At 49.5% G+C, this 13,875-nt stretch overlaps 1 protein-coding gene across 1 annotated transcript in view; it reads left to right on the top strand.

The window, feature by feature from the left end:
* LRIG1 (leucine rich repeats and immunoglobulin like domains 1) overlaps positions 1-13,875 on the top strand; it is a 106,293-nt gene that overhangs the window by 63,531 nt on the left and 28,887 nt on the right. Inside the window, exons 4-7 of the mRNA XM_014605039.3 lie at positions 8,592-8,729; positions 10,313-10,456; positions 11,943-12,086; positions 13,657-13,800. Coding sequence (XP_014460525.1) covers positions 8,592-8,729; positions 10,313-10,456; positions 11,943-12,086; positions 13,657-13,800 — 570 coding nt within the window. The remainder of the gene's footprint in view (positions 1-8,591; positions 8,730-10,312; positions 10,457-11,942; positions 12,087-13,656; positions 13,801-13,875) is intronic.

Here is a 13,875-nt window from a genome sequence, read left to right as displayed (position 1 = left end):
AATGCAGATCAAAACCAGGAGGGGATTTTTTTTTATTTTTTTTTTAATTACATCAGTTGTGTCAGTGTGCTCAGGAAAAGGCCTCACTGCTGGTGCTGGCTAGTGCCAGAAAGCTTACATCAGTGATGAAAACACTCATGATCCCAGGAGTATCACCCTGGAAGTTCATGTATCGCCTGGTGTATTTTTTTGGAAGACTATTTCACATCATGCGTGTTGCACTGAACCAAATGACTGGCCTGATGAATGTGTCTGCTAGACAGGGCTGGAAAGGGGGGTGATGTGTGTGTGTGTGCGTACATGCACACACAATATTGACTCTGCCTCCGAGGATCTGTTATGGGACGCTCATTTAAAAGGCCAGCTGCTAAACCTGAGGGTCCAATAATACCAAGTGACACGAGAATACACAGAGATGATAGAGAAATCTATTCCGGTGCACTGCAGTGACACCCCAAGATGTTTAAAAAGACAGAGACGTATTGCATTTAGAGATACCTGCTTGCATTCGAGGAAAACTTTAAGTGTCTGGGTAAAGGTTGCGTGGAGCTGTTCCTGTGACCTTTATTGTGGCACTTTAAGCATCCCAACACAGCTTCACGAAGATAGCCTCACAACATTGCACACATGTGCAAGCACACACTCTCTCTGTCTCTCTCTCTGCAAAATGATCAGATTTACAAGAGACAGAGGCAGGATAGCTTCACAACATCCTGTAGGATTTGGGAGAGGAACCGTCTCTTGAATTTTTAATCCAACCAAGGGTAGGTTTTAACAATCTGTCACGTGCATGTTTTGTGCTGAGCTCTCCACCCTGCTTTCCCAGAAGTGGGTTTGCTCCAGTGTTACCATATGTGGGCTGACAGCGGGGCTGCTATTTTATCTTTTATTTCCTGCTCTTTTCATGCACTGGGGGGGGAAAAAAAAAAAAAAAATATATATATATATATAAAATCGAGCATTGCAAAGGCAGCGTCGGAACAAACGCTGTCCACCTTCACCAAGCTGTTTAATCAATCCTTTCCTGAAACCGTGGTGATTTGGTTGCAGATCCGTCAGCCCAAAGTTGCAATGATTTAAGGCAGGCGGCAGGGTGAGGGCATTCGTGCTGCAGCTCGAGGCCGAGCGTGTTTGGGGAGGGGGGAGCACAGCGCACCACACGTGCTCGAGATGCTGGCAACCCGGAGGGGTCGCGAGCTGAATAAATTTAGACTCCCGTGTGGTAGTTTGCCACGTTGACTCTGGAAAAACAGGTGGGTCCCTGTCATCAATCAGACAGCGGAGGCTCCCTGTGAAAGTGTTTGGCTCCTGGCGAGGGGGGAGGTGATGCAATTCAGAAATGAAATCATCTCTGAGCACATGTGTGCACACACGCACACTTGGGCCTTCCTGATGGGGCTTGACAAGACCGAGCCAATTAGCAGATGAAAATGAGGGCTTGGAGGAGAAGCGGTGCTGGAGGAAATGAGCCGGGGTGCAGGGAAATCCTGTCGCTGGCACGGCTGGTCCAACGCATCGTGCTTCTCTTATCGCTGCGCTGCGCTGCGCTCCAGAGAGGCGAAAGCAGGTGGGAAACCAGTTTGCAGCCAAACGGTGTTAGCACGGAGGGTTTTTTTTAAATCCATGAAACCCCCTGGCTTCCAGTCCTGTCGGTTGTCTCACTTTGGAGTCATTTTAAAGCATACTGCCATCACGCCGGTCTCGTGACCAGGGATGCTGGTTTTCTCTAATGTTAAAAACCCCCAATTTTCAGTTGAAAAAAAGTAACCCCGAATCCATATTTTTGCATAATTATCATCACTATACACACACACATATACACACACATACATATATATATATATGTGTGCATGCATTGAAATGAAACACCACTAACATACAGATAGATAGATATAGATATATATATAGATATATCTATCTGTATGTTAGTGGTGTTTCATTTCAATATAGATATATCTATCTATCTGTATGTTAGTGGTGTTTCATTTCAATCACAGAAAAAATGTGGCTTTGGGGCTACTTTTTTTTTTTTAACTGGAAATTGGGGATTTTTTTAAATCACACAAAACCAGGATCCCTGCTCATGACTAGTCCCTTAAACAGCCACGGACCGATTTGTGCGAGTAGCTGCTTTCCTGTAGGATCAGGGTCCCCAGTTCTTTCTGGTCTTGCAGAAATACTCCGCGTGCCATTTGTTTGAAGGCTGCTGCTGTGCTCGGTAAAGAGGACAGCCAAGAAAATCCTGTCTCCTAAATGTATCCTGGCTCTCCCCATCTGTGAGCTGGGATGGGGGGTGCCAAAGTCTCCCCAAAGCTTTGCTCACGGCACGCTGACGTTCATCCAGACTGCAGATGTCCTTTCTGACCTGTGTCGGCCCTCGTCTGCGTGGAGCTCCAGGCTCCTCCATCCCGAGCCGTCATCACTGCTAAGGCATGCAGCCTGACCAAGGGAAAACCCCCAAACTGGTGAGATGAATTGCTCAGGGAGCACTGAAATGTTTCATTAGCTGTCTGGTGTGGATGACTAGCAGATGGAGGAGCCCTGGGCTTGCCCCACACGGTGTATTTGGCTGGACTGGCTCCATTGGGGCGTTCTGGCTGCAGCTTCTCGAGCATCCGGAGGGGAAAGCGTCCCAGTGATGGGGAGAAAGGACCCGGAGGAAAATGAGCATGGGCGCTTGCTTACACCGCCTCGAGATGCAGGCTCAAATGCTTGCTGCTGCTCAGGTGTTAAACAATGCAGCCTGCTTAGTATAGCCCTGAGCAAGCTGCATCTCCTGTGCGCTTCCAAGCAAGCACCATCACCCGATTTTGGGGCTCGCTGCATGGGAGCAAGCAGGTGGAGCTGCTGGGTGGGATGGCGTGGACCTGCGCGTGCAAGCCCAAGCCCCAAAGCAGGCCGGGGGAGACGGCAACCCCATGCCATGTCGATCAGTGGCTGAGAGCAGCCGACTCGACCGTGAGAGCCTTCGAAAGGGCAGCAGCGAGGAAGCCGGTTGACTCCAGGTGCACCGGTTTCTTCGCGGCTGACCCCCGAGTGCAGCGGCCCCTTGACCTGCCACTGGTCCGCTCCGGTTGTGCGTGCCGCGGCCACCTGAACAAACAGAGCCGGGGCGGCGTCTGGGGCAGGCCGGAGGATCTGCCGAAATCTCCCTCCTGGGAGCTGGTGATTCAGAGCATCTGAGAAAAGAGGGGGCTGCCGAGAAGGACGCTCGCTTCCTGCCTGGAGGAGAACCCAGGCAGCTCTGCTCCAAGATGAAAGCAGCACTGTTCCCTTAAAGAAAGGCCGGGCACATTCACGCTGACAAAAATGTGCATTGTTCTGCTAGGAAACGGTCCCCAGCCTGCGGGATAATCTGGTGCAGATTGATAGGAGGGGTGCAGGCAGCTGGGCTGACTTGCCAGCAAGGCTAGCGAGGACTGCGCTACATGGCATGACCCGGTGCATGGGAGGGAGAAGAAGGAAGCGCCATGCCGTGCTTTGTCACAGACTTGTCCGTGTCTCCTTGGGCGAGTCATTTAGTCTCCAGGCACTATATTTGGATTGCTTTAAAAAGCAGAGTTTGCCTGGCAGGGCCCACTTTGCAAGGACACCGCGTTGACTAGCGATCCACCAGGGTCGCACAAGAAACTGTATTCCCCCTGCGCAACAGGCTTCCCGAGATGCTCGTACCCAGTGCCGTGCAGCAGATTACACAGTTCTTCAGAGGAGGCCTCTCCTTTTCCTTTAAAGAAATAATTGCATCAGGCAAAAACCCAGCCTCCCTGGGGAGCAGGATCTCAGCTGGTGGAAAAGTTCACAGCTGGGGGGCTAGGACCGCTGATAGAGAAGCGGAGGACTGAGAGGGGTCTCCTGGGCCGTGGAGTCCTGCCCCCCATGTTAACAGGCCAAATAATATTTCCTCCGGCCCCACAACCACCGAACTCCCTTCACTTTTGATGCTCTTCCCCTGTGCTCAGGGTAACTCCCTGCTAAAGAGCAGGGCGAGCCCCACCAGCGTTCATTCCCGTCTATGGTATTTTGCCAAATCCGAGAGCTTTGGAATAGCCCGAGTGTGGCTTCAAGAGAGCTGCAACATTTTGGAAGCAGAGTACATGGTAGAGGCGATATCTTTTATTCCACCAACTAGGTTTTTGCAAAAAAAATAAATAAAATAAATCCCTTTAATTGCAGCATTTTGGTTCACGTTCGCTGAAGGAACGGTCAGAAACTCGCTCTCTTTTGTGGCAGGTGAGAGCATCATCCTGCGGCATGGGATGGTTGTCGTTAGCCAAGCTGCCCTCCAGCAGAGTCCAGGGGGAAAGCACGGGCCCTTCCATAGCAAGCATCCCAGTTCGTCGTGGCCTACAGCTCGGACTTGGCCGTTGTGGCCATATTAATTCAGAACAAAAACAGGCCTTCCTCCCTCCTTAATGCTAATTCTGACAGTGCATTTGAATATTAATAGAAGCGCTGCACCAGAAGCGCAAAGCCTCTCTCCCTTTTGAAGCTTGATTTTATTTTTGATGCAGCGAACAGGTGTTGGTTTCAGAGGTTTGCTGCATTAAGGTTTTCTTTTCAGCCTGCCATGTAAACTGACACTAGATGAAGGCTAAGCATACGACTTCTCACCTATCTGCTCTTCTTTTACGCCGCCCGTTTTCGTGGCAGACTCATGCCGCCCTGACCCAGGCTTGGTGTGCACGAGAAGGTTACACTGATTGAATTTAAATCCGTTTTTAATTGATTTCATTTAACCGGAGCAAACCCCTCCCGCTTTCCTGGTAAAGAAAGGCAGGTTTCTGTTTGGCTAAAACCACTTTCTAAGAAACGTAGAAGCAGAACTGGAAATCAGCTGCATCCAAAGAAGACTCAAGAGCATTCACGCAGCTTTCTGCGTTGTTTTAACTGGACTGGTGTAAAGCCATATTTTAAGTTGCTGCTTTATTAGGTGGACAAACCGTTTGACATAAGGAGAGATGAATTCTCCCATCAGCGACTATTAGAGGAAACTGCCTCGCATCAATAAATATTCACAGAGGCCACCTCTACACGAGACGCTGGCTGCACAAGTGTTACTGCACAGTCATTTAGCACTTGCATACCCAAGCGCTAAATGACCACGCAGGAACTGCATTACCCGCATGGCATCCTGGTGATGAGTAGCTTGTTACTACTGTGCAGTAGCACCGCGTTGCGGTGTGTGCCCCGTGACGCTGCCGTGCAGTACTACGAGCTACTCCGCAGTAAGTGTCTCGTGTAGACGCGGCCAGAGATACTTAGTGCTGGGATACCCGCTGGGATTAGACTGTAACATTACCTCGAAAGTCCAGGGCTAGGTTCTTGGAACTGCCCTGAGCTTTTGAATGCTCCCCACCTGTCTTCCCCAGCCTCCACCTTAACGCAAACCCACACAAGCCCGCTCTTTGTTCCCTTTGACTATCTTATGTGCTTTGCATTTTAAATAACCAAGCGCTGCTGCAGATCGCAAAGGGAATGCTGACCGCTCGAGTCGGGAGGAACCGGTGCTCAGAGTGGGTTAAGCCTGGTGTGAAGCGGTGGGTTGAGGTTAAGTTTGGATTAATGGTGGCTGCACGGGGTATTTGGCTTGAAGTCTGGGGAATCGTAGTGCTTTGCATTATGATTTAGCTCCTTTCCTCCAAAAGCCTTTTACAGTCCCTGCAGAGCTCGAAGAGTTCAACTTTCCAGCGCCCTGATTGCGCAGCGAGCTCCTTTTACGGGCGGATAAACTGGAGGTACCGAGGGGTTAAGCAACTTGCCCAAGGCATATGAGTCAGTGCCAGAGCTGGGAATAGAAACGGAGAGCCTTGGCTTCCCGTCTTGGCTCTCCTCACTCGGTCTCCGATTGAGCAGAGTCATCTTGTGCTCTTGAAGTCACACAGGCTAAAATGAGACAGTAAAACTTGTCTTCCCTGCGACGTAGGGTAGGTAACGGGGAGGCGGGGGGATAAGCCTGGCTGGGATGGAGTGAGGGGACCAGCCGGTCCAGTCAGTGCAGCGTAGGAAGTTAAAACAGATGTTGCCCCAGTCCTTGCTCAGGGGAAAAGGTGGGGTCCTAATGACCCCCCAGCTTTGAATCATCTTGGGAATGGTAACACTGGGCGTGTCTACATGTGCACGTTTAACCAAAATTACTGCGCAGTATGGGTGCGCACCTACACGTGCACTCCCATACTGCACAGTAAATATAGCGACTTGCACCAATTTGTGCATAAATTTGATTACCTGAATGATGCAGGTAATCAGATTTATGCCTGATAGTGTTAAATGAGCAGTAAAGCATCTACATGTGCATTACTGTGCAGTAACTAGTGTCCCAAGTCAGTCCAGACACAGCGTTAACACGCTTTAACGCCTGCATACGTAGACGCCGGCCTATTCCCACTCACTGCACTGTAATTTACTGTGCAGTAAATTTAAGCCGGCATAAAGGCACGTGTAGATCCACCTACTGGCAGCAAAAAAGCTGTGAACCCACTTCATCTGCAGTGCAAAAAAAGCAACAGCTGGTTGCACCGAAGGCACCTGGACACCGGGATCGTAGCCCCATCCCAATGGTGCAGCTTCCTTTCCCATCCTTCTCTCCCCTGGGCCCTGTGGTGGATACTGGGAGAGCTGGCTGTCAGGCAAATGTCGCCTTCCTTACTTCCTATATGTACAGTGATGTTAATATTCATCAAAATAACCTGGTCCTAGCAGGCTTGCTGCCTTTGATCAGGTAATTTCTGGATTCTTGGTGTTCCCTTGCACGCATCTTCCACCCCTCTTAATTTACAACCAGATTTTGAGCCCAGCTACAGCCGTGTTTCCACGAGCAGTCGAACGCCCCGGATTCAGTGCAGCTCTCCAGCACGTGCGTGGTCTAAAGCACGACCTTGATGCAAAAACAAGCATCTCCCTGTTTTCTCGAGCCGCGCTTTGGACACGACCCGTTTCAGCACTTGCTCTGAAAAGGCCCTGCCAACTCGAAAGATCCTATTTGTCTGCACATTGCAGTCTCTTTGGCACCTGTGAAACTTTTACTTTGCGGATAAATGAGGCTTTTTTAGAGGGTGAGGCAGCCAAATGTGAATCATCGTAAATCAGTCTGTTTTAAGTGATTCAGTTCAATGCCGTGTGATTTTCAACCGCCGGCAAAAGTGGCTGAGAAGCATCATGTTCTTATTCATCGGAGAGGGGTGAGGGAGAACATCCCTCTGGAGCTGATCACATCCCTCGTCGTGATTAAGCAGCATTTTCTAGTCAGTGAGCTTGGCTTGCAAAGGGCTTATAAACTCCAGGAAAGGTCTTAAATAGAGGGGCCAGGAGGACAGGGATGGGTTCAAAGAGACGGACCAGCATGAGAGCACTGAATGCAATTGGGTCAAGTGTTTATTTGAAAGAGATGCTCCACTTGGGCAGGAGAGCTGGGCGTCCCTATTTTGCATTCATGAATGCACTGCCTGGGTGCTGGCTCTCTTCATTTTCTGCTTACCCAGGGGGTAGCGGGCTTGATTAATCCACAGGACTTGCTCAAACCCCCTCTGCTCTCTCTTATTATTCAGCAGGTTCTCAAGTGTCTGTGAACGTCTCTATTTAAGGCTCCTCCGTGTCAGCCTTGCCAATAATCTCAGTGACGGTTCGCTCCAGTCTGACTTCACGTCAGGCATCTGCTTTGCTTCTTGTGACTAATGCACTATACTCTGGAGGCGGGGAGTAACTGTTCTTCCTACTGATTGAGGCCAAAAGGAATCGGAAAAAAAAAGGAGGGGAGGGAGAGAGGTTTTATTAAAAAAACACTGGAGGTGCAGACAGTTTTTGGAGCTTTTTAACTGTTTGACAGCTGTGGAAATGCAGCGAGTGACTCATAATGCTCCCTCCGAGCAAAGCAGTTTCATTTGAAACCTGCAGACTATTGGTAGGACCGCGGCGGACTTGGACGCTTCCTGTAGGGCCAGATTCTGCCAGCAATGCTGAATGCAGCACTTAGGGCCAGCTTGTCCTAATGCAGGTATCGAGCCAACAATATGGGTGGAAGGGACTGCAAAACTTAACTCCCCCGTCTGCTGTTTCTGTGCGTTACAAATCATCCTAACGGGCTTAGGGCTGGGATCTCTCAAAGGGTATAGACATTAGGCAGCAACTTTGCCTGGGACTTTGGGCCTCTACCTGTCTCCGTCCTTTAAGTCTTTGGGTTACACACTATTGGAAATGTGCCAGATCGCTGCCTGCCTGGGTATCATCCCACTCTAGGCACTCGACATCAGTCTTGGAGGTCGACATGAAAGGGGTGCAGGATGGGACCATGCATTTGGAAGGGCAGGAAAGGAGGAGTTATACAAAAAGCAAGAGTTGCTGCCGCCAAACCAGAAAGGACAAGTTCAAACTCTGCCTAAACTTGTGATTGAATACGGTCTGGTTTGCTTTAGGAGCACTACAGGGCCCGTGTGCGTGTCTCTGGCACCGTGGTATCTTAATGGGACAGTCGCTAGAGAAATCCAGCAAGTTGCCTGCGTGACAAGCTGGCTGGCAAGTGCTAAAATCTCTGGTTCTGTCTTTTTTCCCCCCCCCCTTTTGGCAAACCTCTCCAATTCTCATCCCGTCTGTTTCAGACATCACAACAGGATCCGGAGCATCGATGCGAGTCAGCTGAAGCCCTACGTTGCCCTGGAAACGTTGGACCTGAGTTTCAATGACATCACGGAAATACGAAGCGGTTCCTTTCCGCAGGGACTTCACATAAAGGAGCTGTAAGTTGTTTTTTTTCTCTTGCCGGGAACAGCGTTTGTTGAATTGCTGCAGCAGAGAGAAGGCCCTGCCACCATCTCTGCTAACGAATCGGTACCAAACCCTCTGAATTAGGGGGGCTTCTAACACCTGCATCTCACGTGCGATGGAGAGGGGGTGTCCCATCATCCGAGTAGTAATGCAAGTGCCACTATTTTGCCAGCTGCAATGAGAACAGTGACCGAGTCAGGCACACATGAACGTGTCCCGCAAAGCTTTGAACACGTGAAGCCGGAGCAGGGAGGTACACACTGGGAGGCATGCGGGTGGGAGAAAATAGCTGTTTCCCTTTGGATCATGTACTTGTCCCTGAGTGACAACCCACTCAGGGAACCCACCCGTAGAGAACAGGCTGCAAGGAATCAAACCAGAGCCCCAGTGGGCCTTGCAGGGAAAATGCAGCGTAATCTGTATATGATTCATGTGACAGCTGCTCTAGAAGCTGCAGCCCCACGAGTTGCATTCATAATTTCAAGCAGTCTTCAGAGACTGCACTTTCAGGCCCTGTTTGCATATGATGGATGACTGTGTTATGGATCTGATGGAGAGCCCTGCTAACAATCACCTGCATTGGAGTGGAGGGTGTTTAAGGTCTCTCAGGAGGGAATCGGCACTCTCCCAGGTTAGACCCCAGCACGGGCTGCGGGCAAGATGGTTTGCTTTCATTCATCCAAAAGCCTAGACCCCAGCATGGGCCCTCGGCAGAGTGGTTTGCTTGCATTCATCTGAAAGCCTGGGACCCCAGTGTGGGCTCTGGGCAAAGTGATTTTGCATAAATCACAGGAGTGTGTACCTCCCTTTATTTTGGATAAATGGCTTGCATTTATCCAAAAGCCTGGATGGGCTCTGGGTAAGGTGGTGTCCTTGCATTTATCCAAAAGCCTGGACCCCAGCATGGGCTCTGGGCAAGGTGATTTGCATGCATTTATCCAAAAGCCTGGATGGACTCCGGACAAGGTAGTTTGCTTGCATTTATCCAAAAACCCGGATGGGCTCTGGGCAAGGTGGTTTGCTTGCATTTATCCAAAAACCCGGATGGGCTCTGGGCAAGGTGGTTTGCTTGCATTTATCCAAAAACCTGGATGGGCTCTGGGCAAGGTGGTTTGCTTGCATTTATCCAAAAGCCTGGACCCCAGCATGGGCTCTGGGCAAGGTGATTTGCATGCATTTATCCAAAAGCCCGGATGGACTCCGGACAAGGTAGTTTGTTTGCATTTATCCAAAAGCCCGGATGGACTCCGGACAAGGTAGTTTGCTTGCATTTATCCAAAAACCCAGATGGGCTCTGGGCAAGGTGGTTTGCTTGCATTTATCCAAAAACCCGGATGGGCTCTGGGCAAGGTGGTTTGCTTGCATTTATCCAAAAGCCTGGACCCCAGCGTGGGCCCTGGTAAGGTAGTTTGCTTGCATTTATCCAAAAGCCTGAGCTATTTAAATGGAGCACGTCTACCTTCATCCTGCTATTTGGCCACTGTGCAAATGCTGATCACCCAACAATGAAGAGCTCTGACATAACCACGAAGTTCTCTGTGATGGTTTATTACAGCTACCTGGGGAACAACAGAATCAGTGCCCTGGAGCCTGGTGCTTTTGATGGTCTGTCACGCTCCCTGCTAACACTCCGGCTGAGTAAAAACAGGATCGCCCAGCTTCCTGTCAAGGCATTCAAGCTACCCAGGCTAACTCAACTGTGAGTAGAAACGTGCACTTTAATTAAGGCTAACCAAACTTTATGGAGACAAAATTTCCCCGAGGACATGTGCACCAAGTGCAGCCCTTCCTCACTCTCCATCTATAAAACTCAGAATAAGCTATATTTAATAGTCCTATGGCAGCACCTCATAAAACAAATTGGGAGAGGGTTCATTTTGTCTCAGACTCGTTGACTTATTTGGATCAGTCTCTGGATGAAAATAATATGGGAGCTGTTGATATGGACAAGTGTCTCCAAAAAAAAAAGAGCAGCTGTCTTAAGGGACAGTTAATACATTTTATATGGTCAAGAATTATCTTGGTGGGAAAATTTGGACAGACAGGGCTGAGTGACGGTGTTGTTATGAACCACCGTATTGTTATGCTTTCAAGACCACACAGGTATCTTTATGTGGCCATAAAAGTGCAGTGAAGGGAGGTTGTTAAACTGTGCAGTGATATTTGGGCAGACACACCAGTGCTGTTGATGGGTTAACACACACATTGTTATTATCCCAGCTGCAGGATGGAGTAAGCTGCCCGGGCACACACCTACATCTGCAACTATAAATGGGCTTTATGGGCAAAGAGTTGTTCTAATTGTTTGACTTTTCCCCTCTGTTTATAGCCTTTATGGGCCTGATCCAAAATACCCTTTCCACTGGGTTCAGTGAACTTGGGTTTTTAAAGAGCAATAAGCAAACCAGTACCTTTTGTGGAGCTGGGATTTCATCTGCTGTGCTCAAGGGTAGCAGGTCGTGACGTGCCCCATAGCTCCCCTGGGTATCACCCCCGTAGGATGGGAACCATCGGACATAATGGTACTCCCGATTGTTCTTTTTTTAAGCATCGATTGCTTTTCAAATGACAGACAGGAACAAACAGAACAGAGCTCGGATCTCCAAGTGCAAAAAAAACCCTTGTTTTTGTAGAAACTTCTTTCTTAATCTTTTCTTACAATACTACGGAGGGGGGGAGAAGGCTAAAGTTGTCTGGGGAACTGAATGTTGTCCTTTCAGACCTAGTAATAAAACGTGCACCTGGGCTCGCACTTCGTGTGGCTCATGTTTATGTCAGAGTCAATTTTACTCCTGGAAAAACAAAGGTTTGCAAGGGAAATACTGCTGAGCCTTCGATCTGCTGGTTCAGATGGGGCTTTCACATGAGGGCAGATGACGTGTGAATGCTGGCGAAAAGGATAAAGGGCTTAATGGAAACGGCCGCTGGAGGGAAAGAATTGCAACTCTGCATCTCTTCCGCTTCTCCTCCGTACAGCAAAGCTTTCCCAAGAGCGAGTTTGTTTAGGGAATGCGCCCAGCTGAATTTCCTGGCCAGCTCCAGTATCCCATGTTTCCGGTGCCCTTCTGCTCCCTCGTGGGAACGGCTCACGGAGGAGCTTGCTGGCGCTCCTCCCCGCATTGTGCAGCTGATCCCAGGAGAAAGCACGGGGGTTTAATACATGTGTCCCGTGTCGGTGATTGCAGGGAGCTGAACCGGAACCGCATCCGCCTGATCGAGGGCCTCACCTTCCAGGGGCTGGACAGCTTGGAAGTACTGAAGCTGCAGCGCAACAACATCAGCAAGCTGACGGACGGGGCCTTCTGGGGCCTGGCCAAGATGCAAGTGCTGTAAGTTGGGCGACGCACGCGCTTACTGGAAGCGGGTTGCTTTTCTCCCAGGGTCTCCCCTCCTCTCTCCCGCGTTGACCCGTGTCCTACCAGGTCGCTGCCGCATGCCCAGCGGTTGCACGGTGGCAGGTGGGGGACTTTTGTGCTCTGATGCTGTCAGGTCTGGCTCAGCACCTATCCTAATTGCTAGTCTGGGCTCTGCTCCGTCACATCCCTGCTGCAGACAGGAGGCAGGTGTAAAAGGGCAAATGGACATAGCTCCTCCTTTGCTGTGGATTGTAGGCCCTTCCCCTTCTTCCAGCAAGCTCTCGTGCTGCTGCCAGTGTGGTGAGCTTGCCTCCTGTGCTTGAGTGGGTCTGCTCCTTGGAGACACCCTTTCCAGCAGAAGTGATGCTCACAAGGTAGACACTCCTTTTAGTCCCAAACCGTCACCAGCTACCTCCCCTCTCCCCAAATTAAAACTCACCCAGAACAGGGCTCTGACCCCAAGAGGTAGAAATGCAGAGACTCCATAAAGACACCTCAAGACTCGTCTTTTGGAGCTGACTTTATCTAGAAGGTGCTTGGATACCACCAAGATAGGCAGCAATATAAGACTGTCAGATAGATGGAAACTAAATACCGTATTGTGGGATAATAAATATAGGCAGGGTGTGCATCTGTACTGGTGGTCTTCAATCTTTCTAGACTCAAGGCACCCCTTGGAAAATGCCAGCTCTTAGTTTTCACCTTTTTGTACCTACAGAAAAATAATAGAGCAGTTGTTCAGTGGCAAAGAACTCAGAAAGATGAGAGCTATGGATTTCTGTTTGAAGTCTCTGGGTTTATCTGGTGAATCATGCTCATAAACCATTGTGTGATACCCAAAATCACCCTTGAAAGGACCTGAAGGCACCCTGGTTGAGAATCACTGGTCTATACACACTACATATAAAGTAGGAAGAAACTCTGCTTTATCAGCTGTATAAAAACAAGGCTCAAGAAACAGTACCTTTAAAGTTGCTCAAATACCTTTCAAACAGTGTTTTGAGATCCTACGGCAGTAGGATTTGAAAACACAATAAAATATCTCAGTTGCTCCAGAAGTAAAAGCTCACCCAGATCCTCCATAAGTCTTATTGTAACCGGTACATGGAAGTACGTGTCACAGGCCTGAATGTCCTTCCTCTTGGGACAGCCTGGATAGCAAGCAAGCTGACACTTCCCCATCTGTAGTTTTTCCTCTGGATGGGGATTCCCAGAAACAGTATTGCCAGGGAGCACTTGAAGGTCTCGATACAAAATGCTGAGCTTTGTCATAACAAAGGTGGAGCCACACTGGATAGACCCGAGACATAAACCCCAGTTACACATTAGGAAATGGGGAGATGGGTGTTGCAACCGAGCAAAGGTTTCTTTGGACACACTCCAGACCCGTTCCTGAGACTCTCCTGGAGTTTACTCATGCCGTTCACACACGTGCGTGCATGGAAGTGTGCAGCCAGGTATAGAGGCAAATAGCAATGTTTTATAAGGGGTGTTTCAGTTTCTACTGGAAAGTCCAAATATGCTCCCTTGGTTTTCTCCCCAGGCACCTGGAGTACAACAGCCTGACCGAAGTGAACAGCGGCTCTCTTTACGGCCTCTCCTCCCTCCAGCAGCTTCACCTTAGTAACAACTTGATATCTCGCATCAACCCTGATGGCTGGAGCTTCTGTCAGAAGCTACACGAACTGTAAGTTGTTTTCTGATTGCAATAATGGCCAGGCTCTTTCATAGTGATGTGACTTATGTGGCACCTGCTTTGAAT

This window comes from Alligator mississippiensis, chromosome 12 (genome assembly GCF_030867095.1).
Source record: "Alligator mississippiensis isolate rAllMis1 chromosome 12, rAllMis1, whole genome shotgun sequence".
Classification (NCBI taxonomy): domain Eukaryota; kingdom Metazoa; phylum Chordata; order Crocodylia; family Alligatoridae; genus Alligator; species Alligator mississippiensis.
The sequence above is the reverse complement of the archived record's forward strand: the minus strand, read 5'-3'. Positions and strand labels throughout refer to the sequence as shown.